The sequence below is a fragment of the Thermobia domestica genome, chromosome 1 (genome assembly GCF_964235325.1).
Source record: "Thermobia domestica chromosome 1, izTheDome1.hap1.1, whole genome shotgun sequence".
Lineage (NCBI taxonomy): Eukaryota > Metazoa > Arthropoda > Insecta > Zygentoma > Lepismatidae > Thermobia > Thermobia domestica.
The window spans coordinates 396,158,833-396,181,447 of NC_137454.1; the positions used below are offsets into that span (position 1 = coordinate 396,158,833).

At 34.7% G+C, this 22,615-nt stretch overlaps 1 protein-coding gene across 1 annotated transcript in view; it reads right to left on the reverse strand.

Annotated features, from left to right (window-relative positions):
* LOC145665405 (ADP-ribosylation factor-like protein 13B) overlaps positions 1 to 22,615 on the reverse strand; it is a 54,111-nt gene that overhangs the window by 26,141 nt on the left and 5,355 nt on the right. The window contains exon 2 of the mRNA XM_081732714.1: positions 1,197 to 1,267. Coding sequence (XP_081588840.1) covers positions 1,197 to 1,267 — 71 coding nt within the window. The remainder of the gene's footprint in view (positions 1 to 1,196; positions 1,268 to 22,615) is intronic.

The following is a 22,615-nucleotide window of genomic DNA, read 5'->3' on the forward strand; positions in this document are numbered from 1 at the left end:
TCTTTATAGGGTTTACAACTTCAATCAGTTATAATTCTTTATTGGAACCACATACAGACTTGGTTTATGTCATTATACTGCAAAACACTTCAAGTTTGACTCACGTAGTGAGTAGTTGCGGAGTTGACCACACCCGGCGCCACAGGTCAGTCGTTGAAAATGGAGACTTTCACTGCTGCGGAAAGAGCTAAGTGTGTGTTTTGGTTTGAAGAAACGAAGTCAGCAACGAGTGTACAGCGTAAGTTTCGCACACAGTACAGCAAGGAAACACCCCACAGACCAACAGTGCACAAATGGCACCAGACATTTGTTGAAACAGGTTGTTATGTGCGACACACAAAGGCTCCTGGGCGCTCACCTGTGACTGACGATGTAGTGGAAGCAGTTACGGAGAGATTTTTTCCGCAGTCCTCGAAAATCTACACGATGTGCATCACAAGAAACTTGTATCCCAAAGACCACTGTACACCCCTTCCCTATCTGATAATGTTAATGAACTGAAACATCGCATCACAACAGCCATCACGGACGTTACCCCCGAAATAATGCTGGCTACTGTTTGGCAGGAAATCGACTTCCGTTGGGATGTGTCCAGAATGACCACAGGTGCAAACATTGAGCCATAATGGATTTATCACTGTGTTTTGCAGTACAATGACATATAAACCAAGTCTGTATGTTGTTCTAATAAAGAATTATAACTGATTGATGCTGTAAACTCTATGAAGAATCACCCTGTATATTACTCCTTCTTTCTACAATATATATATATTTTACAATAAACGTATTGTTTTGCTCACCGAGTAGTTTAAATTTATAAAAAGAAAATGAACTGAGCGATGTATTGTAGTGTGAGAATGTTTCAATATTCCACTTATCACCATTCAAAATCTTAACCGCTCCATTCTATGTTGAATTAGAGCTGAGGAAAGGCGGTCCAACGCCATATTAATCTGGTAACTTGTACTTTCTTTTAGGTTTTACTAATTAATTACTAATTAATGCTGAATGAAATTGTTTCTTATCATTGTCTTGAAAGCTTTGTGATACGTCACTAATACAAGACCAGAGAGAAAAAGAAAAAGAAAATTTCAGATTGGAATACAAATAGTAAAGACGGATCTATTTGAAGTTCCTTAAATCTCTGAATGCTTAACAACAGAAAACAAAAATTCGAAATTACAAATTAATTTTACCTCCTGCAAGTCCTTTTGCTGCAGTTGTTTTTCCAGCATTATCAAGTCCTACCAGCAACAGCACAATCTTCCTGCAAGAAAATTAAGAGTTTATTTCACTCACAACTTCTATTACAAAACTTTTGTATTTATTCAACATTATTTATTGCACTTCAAAGATCGTAGGAAAATGATAAAATCAATTAACATCATATTGTTATAATATTATAATTGTAGCATATAAACTGATAATACGATGGCGAAAAAAACATGTAGTGAAGATGACGAAACATTCGACTGTCGGCGAACCTCTGGTGCATGTGGTCTCTAGTTCGATCCCAGCTTGCGCCAAGTGGCCTTTGTGGTGGACAAACACCGTGGGCGTGGGTTTCCTCCCACTTTCTTCATTTCTCATCATCACTGTCCCCTTTAGCCTCGCCGGCATAACCGTGGGATGTAAAACTCAAAGATTTCATTTCATTTCATTTTCGATTGTCGTCGAAACTGGAATTTACTTAAATCACTTTACCTAGGTATATAAGAGCGGCACAGAATACTGAATAACTAAAAAATTCTGAAGTAGACTAATTGAGCCATGAGAATTTTTTCTTGATCAACAACTGAGCTTACATGTAACTGCATATGAAGTCTTATTTCTTCGTCGTTGTGTACGGGAGATTAAATCTTTCAGTTTAACGTTCCACGCTTATGTCATTTAGGCTAAAGGAGACGATGATTAATGCAAATGAAAGATGATGGAAAAATTAATGGAATGAGAAAGTGCCCCGGGAAAACCCACGGTAACGATGTTGTCCACCACAAACTTACTTGGCCGGGGAATGGGAGATCCAGATCCAATCTCCGGTGGAAGAATATGCGCTTTCGGATCTTTTGGCGATCCAATCTTACATAACCTTGGAACAAACAAGAGATAAACTCGAAACAATACATAAAACGCATATTCATTTATTCATTTTCATTTCATTTATTTACTTTGGCGTTTGGAGTTTCAACTCAGAATACATTATGACGGGATTACTTGTTTACAATAGGGATGTACCGATATATCGGTATTGGTGATATCGGCCACTTTTGAGAGTATCGGTATTGGCAAATGGACACCGATATCTACCGATACATTTTCCGAACTATTTTCAATTTGTTTAATATTAACAGTGGCACTTATATTTCATCGGTTGCTTTTCGACTTAAAATTGATCTAAATTATTATCAATTATATAATCGATTTCTTTATGCATGTGTGCGCTTTTCATTTGCACTACTCGTACTCAGTTGATATTTTTAGTCCCTCGATGCCAAGACCCAAGAAATGATGATCCTCTATCGTGATGAAAACATGCAATTATTTTTCGTTTACTTGTATAACTTGTGAATAAATATTCCAGTGCTCCCCCATCATCAGTTGAAAGTGAAACTCTTTAGAATTGGTAGGTATATATGGTATACGACAATTTAAGAAGTAGAATGATACCTGAAACACCCGAAGCACTTACGTTTTTCATTGTGATTTGCCTTTACTCAATTTCAACTATTAGAAAATAGAAATCTTTAAGTTTAACGTCTCACGGTTATGCCGGTGAGGCTAAAGGAGACGGTGATAATGAGAAATACATGAAATGGTGGAATGAAGAAAGTGGGAGGAAACGGGAGAACCCCGAGAAAACCCACGAGCACGGTGTTTGTCCACCACAAAGTCCACACGGCGCGAGCTGAGATCGAACCAGGGACCCCAACCACCGGAGGTGAACGCTCTACCACTGAGCCACCGCGCCCCCTATTAGAAAATAGAGTTAGTGTTACAAGTGATGTCGCAAATTACTAAATTGTGTTCAAATATTTCGAAACTACAACAAATGAATGGAACTTTTGAAATAGACATTTTAGTTTGTATTTTTACTAACTTTATACAAAATTTTAATAACTTCTTGTTATTTTATGTTACTTTTTCAAAATCATACAATTATAATCAAGTATATTGTAAACTTTGCATTAAAAAAAAAAAAAAAAATAACATTAATTTCAGAATTGGAAGAACGTTTTCATCAGGTTTTTCGTATGTCATTTTTTTTAATGATATAGTTTTTACACGAGACGGATGTGTTACATATTTCCTTGATATGATGAACAATCCTTTTGTAAAAACTATGAATTACGAAAAGCAAACTGGAGGTTAACAATTAGTTCATAACAATGCATATAAGTGTTGAAAATATATTGTAGAAAATTTTCACTGGTTAAAAACAATTAGTTCTAAAATCAATAAAAATAGTTGTAGCGTTTTCGACTTCGCTTAAATAACCCTCTTATTTCTTTTATGGTATACACAGCAACACCCATAATTTTGTAAACAATAAAAATTTATAACGGTAGTATCCGTTTGCATTATATGTATGTAATAGAGACTAGTAAATACAATGTAACTATCAAAGTTCATTATTAATCTAAATATTAAACTGACTCTTAGAATTAAGTTTACACTATATAAGTATTTGCTGCTTTTTACTTCATTTTATGTGAGCTGGATTACATTTAGAGGAAATATTGTGTGGAATCTAATATGAAATTCTGCTTTTTGTCTTTTGGCCATGTATCTAATATACGCTATTACAATGTTGATGATTTCATAATTCTGAAAATCCCTTATACTATATAAGAAATGTGTCCAAAGGTATCGGTATCGGCCTCTTCAGTATCGGTATCAGATATCGGTAAAAAAGTGGTATCGGTACATCCCTAGTTCATGCAAATATTTCCTTATACTATAGTTGTTTAAATAAATTGCATACATTAATTAAACATAAAATTAAGTGTAGAAAAGAAAATATATTTAATACACGAAAAGGAAAAAAATATATATAATTTTATCGTCCAGAAATTCCTTAACACTGTGATACACTTTATTTAACAGGAACTCTCTAACCTTTTTCTCAAAAATACTCAATATTGGTTTCATTCCGGAAGCATACACAAAGGTGACTACAAAAATGGATTTCCATGTTTCGTGGACCTTCGTGTACTATAGTGCGCCGGTTAAAAGTAGGTTTCACTAGATTATTATTTCTTGTGTTATACTATACTGTATAGCACTGGAAGTGTTTATTTCCCTTTTGGTGTATGAGGTTATTTCTAGGATATACAGGGCGTTTACTATGTAGTCAAAATATACTGGTGAATTCCTCACACCTAGACAATAAAAGAAGTCCATATGAACATAGGGCGAAAAGTGCGTTGTTTCAAAAGTTACGAGATGCCGAAATCGAGAAAACTGTAACTTTGAAGCTGCCTAGCTCGGAAGTTATTAGAGATATCAACGGCGGTTAAAGAAATATTAGAGCAACTAGTACACTCTCTTTCTCAATACTGTTGATACATACGATTGATATTATTTAGGAATATATTATTTTGGGAAAGGAAGCATATTTAATTATTGAATGTTATGTCAGAATAAAGAAACTCAATGTTGTCATGGAATGTAAACAAGTGTGTGTGTTTATGTGTTTACATCAATGTTTTGTATATGTGATGAATGTTATGTTTTGCTACGGCTAGACGCTAAGTCGTCAGTTCGTATGCTATTGTAATTTGTAATTTGTAATGTTTTGATTCAGGAATGAATTGTCATCAAGTTGTAATACGATAACATTGACACACATTTGACTGTGGCATAATCGTTGAGTTTGCAGAAATTAGTTGGTCTGAGAATTTAATCACGATGTAATTCGGGTGAAACCAATGTTTTACCAATAGCTGAGATATACAGAAAGTCAACGACGATGAATTCCAGGATGTCTGGAATCCAAGTATAAAAACTCATGGTTCTAAAAGATTGGGATCAGAATACGGTGATCGCATCAGAATACGGTGATCAGACAACGAGCATCGTACGTTGAGCAGCAACATCGAGAACCACTGATACGTATATCACAGTTGTCATTTAGCTGTGATTCTAGTCAACGATTAGATCAGGAGATCTAATAGTTCCAGTAAACCATTAAAGTGGATTATGGTTTCACAATAGTCAGCCACTACAGACTATTGGCAGCGAGATACTTATCATCCAGAACATCGACATCAGTTCCAGGCATCATTTACTCAAAGGTACGTGTATCTCAGCTATGTTCGAGTTATTCATGGTTAACTTCTTAGATGCTTAAAGATATGTGATCTGGCGTTTATACACAGTCGACGATCAACAACAGTATTACACGAGATTATGAAAATACAAAGATTAATTCAAAGTTAATTTAATGTTGTTTACTTCTGTCATCCTCGACCTACTCATTCTAGATGGTGAGTAGCAGCGATCTTCGACCGTCAATTATCATTCCATCCCCATGCAAACTAGGCACGACGGTGGAAGGTTGTTAATACGTATGTTTCAGAGGTGGGATGTATCAGCACCGCACATGATTTTAGAAAGAGAGGTAAAAGAGCGGAACCTATACCGCAACTCCTTCTATAAAATCAGTTGCACCGATACGTCTAAAGACGTTATTTATATAGACAGCGTACTATTTCCTCTAATATTTCTTTAACCGCCGTTGATATTTCTCATACTTTTCGAATTAGGCAGCCTTAAAGTTACAATTTAATCGATTTCGGCATCTCGTAACTTTGAAACAACGCATTTTCGCCCTATGTTCAAATGGACTTTTATAATAATAATAATAATAATAATAATAATAATAATAATAATAATAATAATAATAATAATAATAATTATTATTATTATTATTATTATTATTATTATTATTATTATTATTGTTTAGGTGTGAGGAATTCACCAGTGGATTTTGGCTACGTAATAAATGAACACCCTGTATAATGATGGAACAGTGAGGATTCCGTATTTTTTGAACAATTGTTTACATGAGTTTCTTAGCTTTAAGCCAGCAATTATACGGAAGGCTTCCTTTTGTTTTCTGAAAATGATTATGCTGTTATTATTATTACCAGAGAAGACTACCAATTATCTTTAAAAAAATGAGTGAATTCGGCTGTGATAGATTTATATTAAGGATTTTTAAATTAAACTTTCTTTTAAAATTCTACGAGTATATAATTTACTATTTATTTTCTGCGTTGTTAGCATATGGTTCAACCAATTTAAGTTTTTGTTTATTTTCAAAAACCCAAGAATTTTATTTCTGACAAAATTTTTAAAGTATCTGATGTTTGTATTAATATTTCTTTCTCTCTCTCTCTCTCTTTTTTTTTTTTTTTTTTTTTTTTTTAAAGGTTTTGTTTTGTTTTGTGTGGAAGAATACATAGTTAGTTTTGGACTCATTTAATATCAACCCGTTTTCTTCGAACCACTGTTTCATATTTTCTTGAAAACTTCTCATGTTTTGTTTTACTTCTGCTGCCTTTGCCCCTTTATCAAGCAGGCTTGTAATTTTTAATAAGCTTTCTATCCCCGGACGGGTATAACTGTTGCTATTTTCTTCTGTCTTCTTTGCATTCGTTAAATAAGTAAGTTATGACTTCTACAAAATATTTTGTACCTTGTATATGTAATTTCATTGGGATATTATCGGCAATTGAGCCAACTAATGTAAGCAGATGCTGTTTCTGTGTGGAATATTTTAAAAAGTCAATGTTGTAGTCACCGCAAAACAACACTTTTTTTTTTTTTTTTTTTTTTTTTTTTTTATGACCATTACGAATACCATTTAACCTGTCTTCTAATTTTTCAACAAATATTTCGAAAGACATGATTACGATAAACTAACGCTATTGTAAGATTTACTAGTTTCACTTACACTAACGAGCATTCGAAATCTTTACTAAAAATAAATAAATAAAATTATATATAAAATAATATAAAATGTCATCTAAAAATGAATGTACGTGTGCGTATTGTACTCCTTAGGACTATGGACTGTGCACATGTATCACTGACTGGTGGTCGCGACACCTACTGGGCCTCATGCAGGTATGCTACCAACAATCACTAGTTCATTCACTGACCAGTTGTCCCCGGAAACTGGAACTCAAACTTAGCCCAAAGAATATTTTTCCAGAGTATCTTCCATCAGAATTCGAAGGTCGGCGTCCAGGCCTGCAGCCAGTTATCTGTAACCTATCGTGAGGAAGGTCGCAAACACCAAACCATCGACACAGGTCAACCTCCCAGGTGAGTTGATAATGATGACTACCGAAACTAAAATTTTGTGTAATGGCCCTACCAGGAAAAAAAAAGAGAAAAAAAATTCATAATAACTTCTAAACAGAACTTTACCCCAAAGGAAAATAAAAAAAAAAAAAAAAAAATCCAAACTGAGAATTTTGAGAAAAAAACTAAAAGAACGAATTTTCTTCAGGATTCGGTTGCTTCTGTTTTTAGTTATGTTCAGAAAAAGCCTCTGAATCTTTCACAGATGTGATCTTTCATTATAAAACTGACAACATTTTAAGTACTGCTCTGTGTACTTTCGGTATACCAAACACCTTTGTAAACCTTACCATATTCTTGACTACATAGAACTACAGGGTTGGATTTCCCATTTCTGTTTAAAAGAAAATATTCAGTTCATGGCTTGTACGTTTTATTTATATAATAACTTACGACTTGATATAAACTTTGTTGGAGAAAGTACAAAGAAAATGAAAATTTTCTGGTAAAACGGTATTTTCCTTGAAATCAGATATTGAGAGGTTCTACAGTATAATTTTTCGATTTAAACAATAACTGTTAACACGCAGGTTTTATCTGCATCATTCCAAATTAAAATATTATTTAAACTCACTGCATTTATTTATATATTCACAGCATTTATGATGTCAGAGTGAAATTAAAAAAAAAATAAATAAAATAAAATAAAATAGTTACACAACATAATGAAAATCTTCATATCACATTAAGTATTTATACTGCGGTAAGCTAGAACTTTCATTTACTTCTTTCACCTTTCTTGTTATGTGTGAGTGTCAGCTTACATGGTTACGACCAGCTGGAGGGTTTACGCATTGTTTGCAACCTCACACATATAGCACGGTTTTATTTACCTAGTACCATGTTTATATTCACTTTCTCCTGACACATATACACATAGAACGCATTAAAACATCCCAGAAAAGACATAAAAAATATTCCTAACCTATTCTAACCAAGCTACATTATACTAACTTAATCTAATAAAATAATACATACATAGACATATTAATGAAAGTTCTAATTTAAAAAAGAAAATCACGTTTCTAGCCACCGCACTTTCTCAAAGACCAGCTGTTTCTTTATGTGGAGATTAATTTGACATGAACATTCTAAATTATTTTACTATCATGAATTATTTAATTACTAAGACCATAAAATACGACTGACGTCATTAGAATACTGTGGTCAAGAAAACGAATTACCAATGAAAATCTCATTTTACCAGTATATTAAAATGCACCCACAAAATTTACTTGCTCCGTGCTGTAGGAAAATTGATACAATAGGAATCCACTTAGATTTCATTTTCTAGCTATTCAAGATTATACTCCAAAATGAGAATTTTAAAATTTAAGCAAAGAAAAAGAAGAGGAGTACTTGTACACCGGAAATAATTTCTATTTGGTTACCCGGCCTAAACAAGGTTCAAATTTTGGGAAAACTACATACGTGGAGTACATACGTTTGTTATTATTATGACAACCGAATTGACTTCCCCCTCCCCCCTTGAATAGTTACAGTACTCACATTATACATGTATATAAAAGCAATTCCTGGGGAAACCTAAAACAAGTTCGCACATCACGATAACTTCAACTACTAGTACAGAACACACCAAAATTTTTCATTGTAGCTACCAACTAGATTTTTGAAGGTTATTGCCGAAACAGATATTTCGTCCCTGTAGAAGTGTTGACATTATACCACTTACTTGGTTAGTCTTCTCGGAAAATAGTCTGCAATCCCACCTATGATGCTCCAATCGGTGATCAAGCCATTCCAAAATAAAGTTACACCAGCTCTCAGGGAGGGGTGTTTAAAAAAACTAACTTCTATGGGTTGGACCACACGGCCATGTACTTTAGGTCCATCAATATGGCGGATCCCAAACACTCTTATGGTGACGTAAGTCGGATTGAGCTCCATTGTCCTTTGAGCATCTCAAGAGAATTTCACTGAATTATTTCGATTTAAAAGGTTAAAGTCCAAAAACTATATATAACTTTAAGTTAAATACCACTTTCCAACTTCACACTTTTCCAACTTTGACGAGATATTTTTTTTTTTTTTTAATGTCTGGTCCCTGATACTGCTTCTCGTAAAAGACAAAGGGTATGAAAGGAAAGTCACTAATTGGCTGTTTTTATGATGTTACAAAAAGGATGAAAGTTTTAATCTCTTAAGATGAATAGAACCACTCCAACAATGAAACCCGAGATAAGTCTCCACCTCAGTTGAGACTTTTATGATCCAATAACGAACAATTTTCACCCACACAAAGGGATGTGCCAAGAAGACATTATGGCTGAATTTCTAAACTCAAAAATTTTCGAAATAACGACATAAAATTTTGAAGAAGTTTCTTTAACAAGATTTCCCGCATCAACATTTTCTTGAAAATAACTAAAAACCACTGAAAAACTGCAAAATTTACTTTTACTACCTAAAATAACTTAATATTATTGACTAAATAAGCAAAATTCTAAAAAATAATATTATTACTTGTATTTTTATGAAATCCCTGCTTAAATATTATTATTTTGACAAAATAATTAGAATTTGGTAATTCAATTCTGCGGTAGAACAATGAGTTAAGTTGATTTTAATTTAGCGTCCCGTTCAGCAGCGAGGCTATATGAGACGTGGACCTACTGATTAACGTGAAATCTAAACCACATGAGCTCCCGCCGGGAAGGTAGAACAATGAATTTCTACGCACTTCAAGATTTCTACTACTCGTAACAAAATGTAAATATATACAGGATGTCCAAAAGATCTGCTATAATGTAACAAAGTTTACTTCGCAACTTTCAAGGTTAACTGTCTCTACATAGCGTAGCAAGTGCTTTTCAACTAACAGTTACTGCCCCCCCCCCTGTTGATATTATTTACTGTGATTACTGCTGGAGAAAGTATTCACTAATTCAAAGTCTACAATTTTTAACTGCTTTACATCCTCGTTCATATCCAACTATTTCGAAGACAAATTATTTCAGGTTCAGTGTAGCAACTGCATAAGTGGTTCAAGCGTGACAATTTTTCATATTAGACTTTGAATATTATGAATGAACACACTAAAACTACTGTTATTGTGAGGCCTTACCTCCAATCCTGTTCAATTTGGTGAGACCTGTCCACCATTTCTTTGAATACAGATATATTTGTGTTTTTTTGGATTCTATCTATTACCAGATTTTCTTTATCCTCCCATTTTTCTCGTCTCTGTAGATCTCTCTTAATCCTGTAAATAATGATATTGTTCCTTTTACATTGTCCTTCCAAATAATCAATCTTCCGTTTGAGTATTTTATTCTCCTTATTTAACATTTCAATGCCGCTTTTCGCTTCTACGAGTTTCTTTTCAAGACACAAGCTCCTCTCAAGAGCACTCTTGAAATTCTTTTTCATGTATTGCATTTCATTCATGATGAGTTTTTGTCCCTTTTTAAGGTCTTCCAGTATTTCTACTATATCTAATGTATCAGGACCGGGATTGGATTCAATCCCTTGTGCTACTAGTAGTATAGTAATTAACAATGCACTTACAAGACTGCACTTTAACACTAGATCACTTTGTCCTTGAGCGTCAAGTTGCACTATTCCAGCTTTATTTCGTCTTCCTGAAGTAAAGCAACCGATAGCTATTCTCCATTGTTGGATTGTTATGCCCATCTTGTCTCGTCGAAGAAGAGCGCTTGCTGACAAACTGAATTGAACTGAGCAATAACCAATTTACACTAGACAGTCACACAGAATCTGAAGAAATATAATATATATTACTACAATAATCGGCGCATATTTTTGCATAAACGATGATTTTATTCCTCATATAATTAAAAAATAATAGGCACATATCATCACTTCCCGTCCTCGAAAAGGACATACCACCACAAAGTACGCAACTCCGTTAGATTTTTCTCAGAAAAATGTTATATACCATCTATATATATATACCGGGTGCACCATTTATAATGTCCCACCTTTATAACAGAGGAACTAAGAGAGTGAGAGAAGCGAAACTTTGCACAAAGCAACTACAAGAAGGGGGACATCTATCCATGTATTGGGTAACATCACTAGGTAAACAGTGTTGCCAACCCAATATAAAGTTATGATTTTTTAAATGGAATGACCTAAATTTAATACCATAATTCGAATCAGCAATGAAAACAAAGACGAAAGAGATGACACTCGCAGATCAGTGTTGCATACTTTTTGAGAAATATTGTAAAACATATGTCAAATTTAAACACCTTTAACACACACAAGGAATGAAGTAGTAACTATTTGTGCACATTAAATGAAATACTGGAAAGAACTCTTTAAAATGACTTCAAGTTTAGAAGGATCAGTTAAACAGTGTTGTCACAACAAAAGAGAGAAAAATTGAGTTTGGAAATAGTGCAATAACTTCGAAAAAGTCCCTAGTACAGTATAGGTTTAAATGCATAGAGGGAATCAGTATGTCATAAGGAGCATTGTCACGTTTATTTGAGATCGATAAGTCAAGTACTTACCAAGATATTCGGTACTCTGTAAAAGCTGAGAATTTTGTGCTGTACAAGATGGTAACGCTGTTTCAAAATTCCCTTTTTTCCCTCAGCGTTGGAGAAATCGTGAAGAAATGATTAAAATGAAATAAAACATTAACCAATGTACATACAATGAAATGAAACCCATTTGAGTCCTTGAAGGGACTAATTAAACGTAATGTGAATATAAATTGTTCTTGAGTTAGTAATATCAATTCAAATTTTAACAGGATGGTAGAAATACGTTTACGAGACCTACCTACTAGCTATTTCGTGCAGTGAATATACTTATACTCGTGCAACTTTAGGGGAGTAATATCGAATCAATTCAATATTATCTGTAAATATTACCGACTTGTTATTATTTCTTTTTTAAACACGAATGAATGAAATAAGTAAGAGTGTTTCAATTGAAGCAATACAAAGGATGATTTGTGAGCACAATTTCTTTGGCTGTATTGTAGCTGTTGGGTGTAGCCAAGTGGTGTAATCAAGATAATTATTCACTTTCTTCGTTTGCACGTCTAAGAGGATCATTCGCAAGCATTGTTCAAGAAATTGTTCATACAAGAAATGCAAGAAGTCATTATAACTGCTATGCCGATGATCACTAACAAAATGTTAAATATTGCTTTGCGTTGACGTAACCCATATCGGAATAGTTCCCCAAGTCTTTGGCATTACCCATCAGGTCACGAAACAAATTTCTTTGTGTGGTACTTTTGCCGTACAACTCGAAATAATTGTTCAAAAATTACAATTCTTTACAAATTCCTTATTATTGTTTACTAAATGATTTGCGCTGGTCGACATGGAAACATTTCAAATGGAATAGTTAAATTTCAAGGGGACCATCATAATCAATTGTTGAAAAATTAAAAGTCTTCTAGAATTTGCGTGTAAATACGGCGTCCGGATGTATGCATAAAAACTGCAATGCAAAAAACAAGAAACAACCTTTGCTAGTAGGCCACTAAAAAGCACAAATGCTATCTAACCGAGTCACGGCAGGGCGAAACTGAAGGGAAATCTCTAGAGAGGGGGTGAGTCCGAAGGGGGCAGGTGCGTCAGCGAAGGTTGCTATATGCAAAAATAAGGATAGTGAAATGAGTGGATTTTGGTAATGATATGAGTTTCAATAATACTTGTCACGGTTTCATACTTGTAGCGTTCCACTTGTAAACATAAAATACAACTTGTGTACACTGTGCACAAATACAGCACCGGTGGAAAATAGTTTCTAATACAACCATCATTTATATGCACTCACTTATATGCACTCCCTAGTAAAGTACTCGTAAGAATTTTACACTATACTCCGCGCCACCCGAATTGGCGTGTGGCATCAACCAATAAACTCACAGTGCACTGTTACTAAACCTTCAGGGAGGAATCAAATCATTCATAATTAATTTTGTTCGTATTTGTAGACAATTATGAATGAATAGGTTCCTCCCTGAAGGTATAGTAACAGCGCACTACTATCTTGTTGGCTGATGGCACACGCCAATTCGAGGGACGCGAACTATAGTAATCTACACTTGTAAACATAAAATACAGGTGTATTACTTTGTATTTAACTCTACCGCTTGTACAAAATTGTTATTTATGTCTTTTCATGCAAAATACGGACTTTTACCTGTAAATCTTTCAAAATTTGTTGCGCCAAAAGTAAAAAAGCACCATATTTACTATAAATTCAAAAGTAAATAAATTGACCAAAATGCAAGTACTAGCAAGTAGAAAGACTGACGTAGTGTACTGTACACTGGCTCACGCACAACAATGCGTGATACGTTTGTAATATAGTGCTGATGGGATTCACTAAAATTTTGATTAGGTGTTTTTTCTTTCTTTTTGTCCTTGAACATAAAATATGAGTTAGGATACGTAGGTTGGCTTTGGTTAGCTTAGTTTAGTATACATTTAGTAAACTCCTTCTATGATACTGCAGCAAACGTAAAAATTTGTGAATTTTGCATTAATATCACAAAAATCATTGGTTCAAGTTTTCTCTTACATACACAATTGCTAGGTCGTAATTACTGAATGTCTTAAAATGTTTTATACGGCATCATTCTGCAGTGAATTGTGTTAACGAAATTTAAAATATGGCTTTATTTCGATTATCGGTATGCAATAATAATAATTATTGCATCGTTTCTGCGTTCGTTTGCGATTCGCAAATTTTGCGAACATTATTACGAAATTAGACTCATATACTGTTATTTAACGTGGCACATAGACTGTTATTTGTTATGGTACCAATAGCTTCTAATGTTTGCAATTAGTATTTAGATGTACCGCTACGTACAACATTATGTCCTAGCAACTGTTCGAAAAATTTTTTTGCAATATATTGTACGACAGTCACTTCGAAAGTTCTGCACACTGAAAGATGTTATGCAAGCTAATAATTTATTGTACAAAATATCTTTACAGGCGTTCAATACAATCTTCATACTTGTTGGCAAATTCTGTATTCTGGATAGGGCACCTTCATTGTTGAGGTGTCTGATCACTCGGGTCACCTCATTGAAAGCTTCATCAATCGAATCAAAACGTTTTCCACAGAGTGGTTCTTTTATTTTGGGAAACAATTCAAAGTCTGGTGGGCTCAAATCAGGACTATATTGGGAAGGAAAGTATTTCCCATCCATACTTGTTAAGTGTCACTCTTACTTGTAGAGCAGTATGCGGCCTTGCATTATCGTTCAGAATATACCAGCTGCAAGAATGTCGGGATTTCTTTCAATACTTTTCGGATGCAAAACATTTTGCAGAAACAGCTTGTAATATACGCCTGGTATAGACGTCCCCTATGTCACTCTATTGTAGCCATATCTCCATTCGTATCATACGTGAAGATCATCGTGAGTAAAACGTTTGATTGTTGCTAGCAGAATTTCTTCGGGAGTGTAGAGTCTGAACAGTTTTAATGTGACGACTGAAACTTCAGTTCTGGTTCAAACTCTCGTATCCAGGTTACATCAATTGCAACAGTCGTTTGAAAAGCTGATCTCCATCTGTTTGATAACGTTGAAGCAATTTTTCTGCGATTCTTTTGCAACATGCTTTCTGCTCTTTACTCAGATCATGCGGAACCCTCGTCTTCATTTTCAGCTTTTCAGTAATAATTTTGTAAAGTGAAGTGACAGATATTTTGGTCTCATATGCAATTTTCTTACATATTTTCGTCGACCCTCTCTCAAAATATCATTCACAATAATCTCAGGAGTGTAGTCTGTTGCAGTTGATGGTCTTTCACATCTTGAGGTGTCCGTAATGATTACAGGACCTTCACGGAAACGATCTGAGCACCGAAATACAGTGCTATGATCCACTACACTATTTCGACAAACCTCCCGCAAAACATTGTAAATTTCAGTTGAATTCTTTCCACATAGAGTTTCGATGTTGATATAGGAACGCTTATCATCATGCGCATATACACTGTCTCTGAAATGCCTCCTCCATACAGACAAAAGCCCGTGTGAGTTTGCAACTTCGTTCAGTTCAAATAGATGAAATGATAGTTTCTACTGACCACCATGCATGGGTTTGCACGTATTTTTCCGAGAATAATCGCTTTTCAGGCATATCATTTTGCAGTATATCATAATTCTGTATTCAATTATTGTGAACCATTGTACAAAAAACAAAAGATTTTGATTGAATTACAATAGGAAAATGCTGTGGTTAAGCCTTCTTAAAGTTAAACTGCGAGGACACGGTTGCTCAGTGGTAGAGCACTTACCTCTGGTGCGTGGGGTCCCTGATACGATCTCCCATCCAGTAAGTTTGCTGTGGATAACATCATGTCCATGGGGTTGTCGGGTACTCTCGCTTTCTCTCACATTCTCATCCCATTAATTGTTCTATCATCAGTCACTTGCCTTAATCATTGTCTCCCTTAGCCTAAATGGCATAAACGTGGGACGTTATACAGAAAGTTACGCTGCGCTAAGGAATACGATCTCGTATATAATTTGCAGAAGAACTATGGAATATTCTTTACACAGTATGTTTACACTATTTTGTTTACAAGCATACCCATCTTTGCTAACGCGCCTGGTCCCTATAGACACCTTGATTTTCCACTACTTTGGCCCAGCCTTGACTTGGTTAAATACTTCCTTGTTTTTTGTGGCCATCCAGCATAGATTTGAATTTTTTTACACTCTATTCGTTTACTCGTCAACTCACTACGGATCCAATCGTTCATGGGCCCACCAGGTTCTCCATTTCCGATCAGATACATTTCCTGTTTTTAATGAACATCTAACAGGGTTTGTTTGGTGTTTGTTCCATTATAGCATTTATGGCATATTTCTACGTGCTGTACTTCTACTCGTAACGTTTGGGTCCTCATAAGGGAATCGGCACCTATGAATCCATAAATGCAACTCACTACTTAAAAACAATTTTTACATTATTTGTAGTTAATTTCGTGGTGAATGAAATACAAAATAAGTTGTTTATGGCCCCCTAAAATTGGTCAGTACGTATAAATATTGGATGATCTGAAAAATTTTGCTACCATTTAACAGAACTTAGCCTATGTATTTTCTATTCAAATTTTACAACTATTAATATCTACGTTTTATTGTCTTTTCCAACTTATATTCAGGAGAAAGGAATTAAATTAAAGAAATATATGTTTATGATGATCAAGAAACAATTATTTGTAACATACATTACAAAATTCATGAAACAGAAAAAATATTCTGTTTCCTTATTTTAAATATTTTGCTTTAATTCAGCATGTCACAGAATATAACTTGTGTCACAGATTAGTACTTTAATATTTCTCCAAGGCAGAGGGAAAAAAGGGAATTTTGAAACAGCGTTACCATCTTGTACAGCACAAAATTCTCAGCTTTTACAGAGTACCGAATATCTTAGTAAGTACTTGACTTATCGATCTCAAATAAACGTGACAATGCTCCTTATGACATACTGATTTCCTCTATGCATTTTAACCCATACTGTACTAGGGACCTTTTCGAAGTTATTGCACTATTTCCAAACTCATTTTTTCTCTCTTCTGTTGTGGCAACACTGTTTAACTGATCCTTCTAAACTTGAAGTCATTTTAAAGTGTTCTTTCCAGTATTTCATTTAATGTGCACAAATAGTTACTACTTCATTCCTTGTGTGTGTTAAAGGTGTTTAAATTTGACATATGTTTTACAATATTTCTCAAAAAGTATGCAACACTGATCTGCGAGTGTCATCTCTTTCGTCTTTGTTTTCATTGCTGATTCGAATTGTGATATTAAATTTAGGTCATTCCATTTAAAAAATCATAACTTTATATTGGGTTGGCAACACTGTTTACCTAGTGATGTTACCCAATACATGGATAGATGTCCCCCTTCCTGTAGTTGCTTTGTACAAAGTTTCGCTTCTCTCACTTTCTTAGTTCCTCTGTTATAAAGGTGGGACATTATAAATGGTGCACCCGGTATATATAAATGAAAGTAACCATGTTTGTGACTTAATAACTCTTGAACCACCTGAGCAATCTCGATCATATTTTCAACATACATGAAGTTTGGGCCTGGGACGGTTTTTATAATTTCATTTTGACTTGCAACTTAGATAGGGGGGGGGGGCGGGAAGATATATTTAAAAATGATCAAAAATGACCGATGTTAGTTTCGAACCCATAGTTTTCGTGGTCACTGAGACGAATAGTGACACTTCTGAAGCTGTTTAAATATAAATTCAGCCCTTTATAACGAAAATGAAACGTATTCTCCCCATGCGAAGAACGGGTATTCTGCTAGTATTATATTGTTTTATATAATTGTTAATAAATTTTTGATTATGAGATATAGCGTAAACAGAATCGTTAAAGGCGTTTTCGACAAATTCACAATTTCCCAATTTTTTTCCCTCTAGTGAATTGAACTAAATGAACCTCAAATTAATGAGAATTACCGATCTTCACAAATATGATGCATAATTATTTCATATCTTGATTATAGTAAGTACTACTTGTGTACGTTAACACTTACAGAAAAATATCTAGCCCATTGTTTTGTTATAATAATTGACTTGAACGTTTCGGTTCAAATTTGCCAAAATAAGTTATTAAAGATACTCATGAACTACATCTTCACTTTTTCAAGATATGCAAGTTTTTTCAACATATTGCGAAAGTCTTTGAATCTGATACTAACATTTCTCTTAATTATTATTTAGTCAATGATCGAAAAAATTCTTCTAACCTAGGCGCCACAGTAATACGAAGTCAATTTGATACATAGGTCAACATGTTTTAGCCTTAAATTATACTTACTGGTATAAATTACTTAAGCATATAATCAAAATTACTAACCTTGCAGTATTCCTATATCGACCATCTTCAAATAGTTTGACCTTGATTTTTTCAAGTTTAGCATCCCTTTCAGCAGCGAGGTTGTATGAGACGTGGACCTGCAGCTTAAGAGCCTGACATACCAAAAATAATACAAAATTTACCATTTTTCATTTGCTTGTTTTTCATAAGTGGAAGGAGATAATGAAATGCAACTTACCACAATCATAGATAATGTTATTCTACAACAGAAAATATGAACCTCAAGAATTTTCAGTGTTGCCAGAATAACAATTCCCCCAAAATTTAAGTTAAGGCAGCGAACGACTAGAGGAATGAACTCAATTGCACTTGATTACATATTATGTTGTTTTGGAATCTTGTGAACTACTTTTTAATTTAATAACTGTATATTAAAACTTTTTTGATTATTACAAACTAAATACAACTATTATTTAAAATGTACTTCACAGGATACCAAGACAACATGATACTAATCAAATAAAGTGGAGTTCGTTCCTCTAGTCGCTGCCTTAACTTAGATTTCGGGGGAATTGTTATTCTGGCAACACAGTAATTTTTATAGGTGGCAACACTGAAAATTATTCTGTCTCATATTTTTTTGTTGTAGAATAACATTATCTATGACTGTGGTAAGTTGCATTTCATTATCTACTTTCACTTATGAAAAGCAAGCTAAAGGTATTATTTTTAGTATGTGAGGCTCTTCACGTGTGATCTGAACCACATGAGCTCCTCCGGGAATCTATCCCGAGTCTCCTAACCACAGATATGCACGCTAATCGTTTAGTCACGAGGGCGCTCAGATCCTCAAATGGTCAATATTTCTAGCAAATTCCTTGATTACTCTTCACCACGATTACGAAACAAGCTTTTATCATCATATGTAACAATATGATCAAATGCTAAAAGTCCAGTGGCCCTGTTTTGAACTATTAGATGCCAATACGTAGTTGCAATAACGAAAAGCGTTATTTTAATGTATATTTACAGGTACAGATATTAAAAGTAACGAATTGTAGACTAGGAAAGGTTCATTTTACATCTTAAATAGATTTAGATATAACTTTTGGGTTGAATAAATAAATGTCTTTAAAACTGTTACTACAGTGGATTTTGCGTTATTGCAACTATGTATTGACATCTAATAGTTTAAAACAGTTACCCATTTCCAATGCAATTATAGAACCACAGCATGTGATCAACTTGTTGCTTAGGAGGATATAAGATTCCTTTCTAATTGTTTGAGGAATTTGCTCGAAATATTGACCATTATGGAATTTTGACCACACCATAAATACTACAAGGGTAGTAGTAATTTTGATAATAAATTTAAAGATATTCCTTATATTTTGTTAAAAATTACAATTAAATGCATTTGAGTTTCACGGTAAACTGGAAACTTTCACCTTTATGTCGCAACTTTTTGTATTTAACTGATTCAAACGCAACAAAACCACAACTACCAGCACGTAAAAATTGTGAATACTAACATCAAAACACAATGGCGACCAGCCATTGAGCATTTTTCGAGTTTTGTAATTAGTATTTACAAAACACTCCTGAGCAAACTTTTTTATTGTCGAGACAACGAAGGCTTAAGACTGGAACCGTGGTGGCTCAGTGGTATGCGCTCACCTCTGACGTGTTGGCTTCCTGGCTCTCGCTAAGTGGACTTTGTGGTGGACAAACACTGTATGATTTTTCTTCGGAGTTCTCGCGTTTCCTCCCACTTTCGTCATTCCACCATTATCATAGATCTCAATTTGTCTAGGATAATCGTAGGACGTTAAACTTAATAATAATAATAATAATATAGGTTAATCTCGAGTAGGGAGAGGTACACTTATTTGTTTTATTTATTGATTTATATTGACATATTATCGATTTAATATCCTCGTAACGAGACTGTAGCTTACCTAAAATTAACTATAAATTTTATTTAAATAGCTTATTATTAGAGATCTTTGGTAACAGAATTTGATGGATAGGCGCCATGTTGATTATTTACATTTTAGTGGGAATGTGCGCGTGTAGCGGAGGATTTATACTAGTAAGTACCGGTAGTTAATTATAATATACAGGAAAATATGACAATTATTTTTCGTTGAATTTTTAAAAGTCAAATAGTAGTACGTGTAGTGAAATAAAATATCCAAGCTTTATTAAAATTACTTTTTTTAGAAGTAAAATTGTGTTAATTATTTGGAAGTGGCCTTGCATGTTGTGTGGCCACTGATTGAGCTTATCAGTGTAGTAATCGGAAGCATGTTAATTAAAACAGAACGTTCTCGAAGTACTATTTAGTACGAAGATGTTATAGCAAACAAATAAATCCATGTGGAGATGGCAGGTGGATATGTTATTAATATACCAGTTTTAAGAGGCTGTGAAGTGACTGCATATACGATCTTTGAAATAAGACACAGGTGGAAAAGGTACTCTCAAACATTACTTCAAGATCACGGAGTGATTCCACTAGATGAACTGTATAGTGGCAAGGAATCAGTTATCTTAAAAGAAAGCAATGGATTTCTTTCCCATAGATACGTATTTGGGGAATTGAGGGGAGAAAATGCGTTATGAGATTTCCTCTTCCATTTTCAATAGTATTTTCTTCGGTAGAGCAAAGCTTAATTATTTTGTGGTGATAAGGCCAGTGTCTTATTAACGCTTGAACAGTCGTTCCAGTATCAATAATGCTTGCTGGAATATTGATATCTCATCAAGAACTTGGGTTGATTGGTTTAACTTCTGCCCTGGAGTTTCCGTTTAGTGGTACTTAGATTCTTCTACTCAGTTAGGAGGAAATGAGATGAAATATTTGAGTTTAACGTCGGTTAGGCCAAAGGAGAGATGATTAAACCAAGTGAATGATGATGGTAGGATTGGTGGAATGTGAAAGTGGGAGTACCACGAGTTAACCCACGAACACGATGTTGTCCACCACAAACTCACTTGGCCGGGGATCGAACCCGGGACCCCACGCACCAGAGGTAAGGGCTCTACCACTGAGCTACCATGCCCCCTACTAAGCTTGGAGGGTTCAGGGAATAGTTTAGATAGAAGAACCTAAGTTCGGGAAGAGTAAAAATCAACACGAGAGATTGACTGAAGGAATATGTTTTTTGGGGGAGGAGGGAAGGGGGAATTGAGATAGGAGCAGGGAAAGTATTCATGAGTGTCGTGCAGAATCATTTCACTTCAGTCCTGGCTTCAGTTCTTCAGCAATGGGTTAAGACTGGTACAACTATTCATAGTGACTGCTGGAAGCTTAATAATAAGTCAAATGAGGTAGGTTATAAGCACTTCGTAATGAATTATTTCATGAGTTTCGTAGATTCAGTGACAGGCGTTCACATGCAAAATATTGAGTGTTTGTGGCAACATGCCAAGGACAGTATTTGGACGATGACATGGTAACGAGACCCACTATTTCGCTGGACATCTCGCTTTCTTTCTTTGATGGAAACGTTTCCCGCCGCATACGAAATTTCACAATTTCCTTGTGGAAGTCGAAAAACTATACTCAATTAAAATATAGGGTAAGTTAGGTACTATAGGGTGGCACATACGTCACGCATGGGTTTTAGTGCCTCATATTTTGTTTGGTAAGTTATTAATGGAAGTTTCTCTTTTTCAGGATTGTAAAGAAATTCTGGGAGATTCATCATGGAGAGATTGAGTCCTGAACAACTCACGAAACTGATTGAACTGTATTTTGAAAATCAAAGATCAATCATGCTCACCCAGAGAGCATACCGTCGGCACTTCAATATGCGCCTGACTTAACTGCTCCAGATTTTTTTCCTTTGGGGATATCTCAAAGAACGTGTATGTGTCAAGAAACAAACAACCATCGAGCAACCCAAAAACAACATAAGGGTAGAGATCTGTGCGTTACAGCCAGCAACTCTTCGTAAAGTTATGGACAATGTACTGAAAAGAGCCAACCTTTGTGAGGCTGCAAATGGCGGATATTTGAAGAACATAATTTTTCATACATAGTGTTTTCAAATCTCCCAAACATGTACTTCTTTCCTGTGACAAGAATAATTACTTGTATTTACAAACACAAACGTTATACACTGTTTCAACCCTTGCGTGACATATGTGCCACCCTGTATAATGAAAAGAAGTGAAATAAATATAATAGAATAAGTGAAAAAGATAAAAATTCGTAAGAATGTCTTTCCTTTCCTTACGTCAAAGGTCATGTGATCACGTACTCAACACATGTGATTCCATCAACATTAGAAACAGACGCCAAATAGTGGACGTCGACTAACCAGTCTTTCAAATGTTCTCCAAGCATGTCTGTCATACACCAAGACCAATTCCTCTTTCTACCAACGATCTGATGGGTTTGTTGAAGTGCATCCCA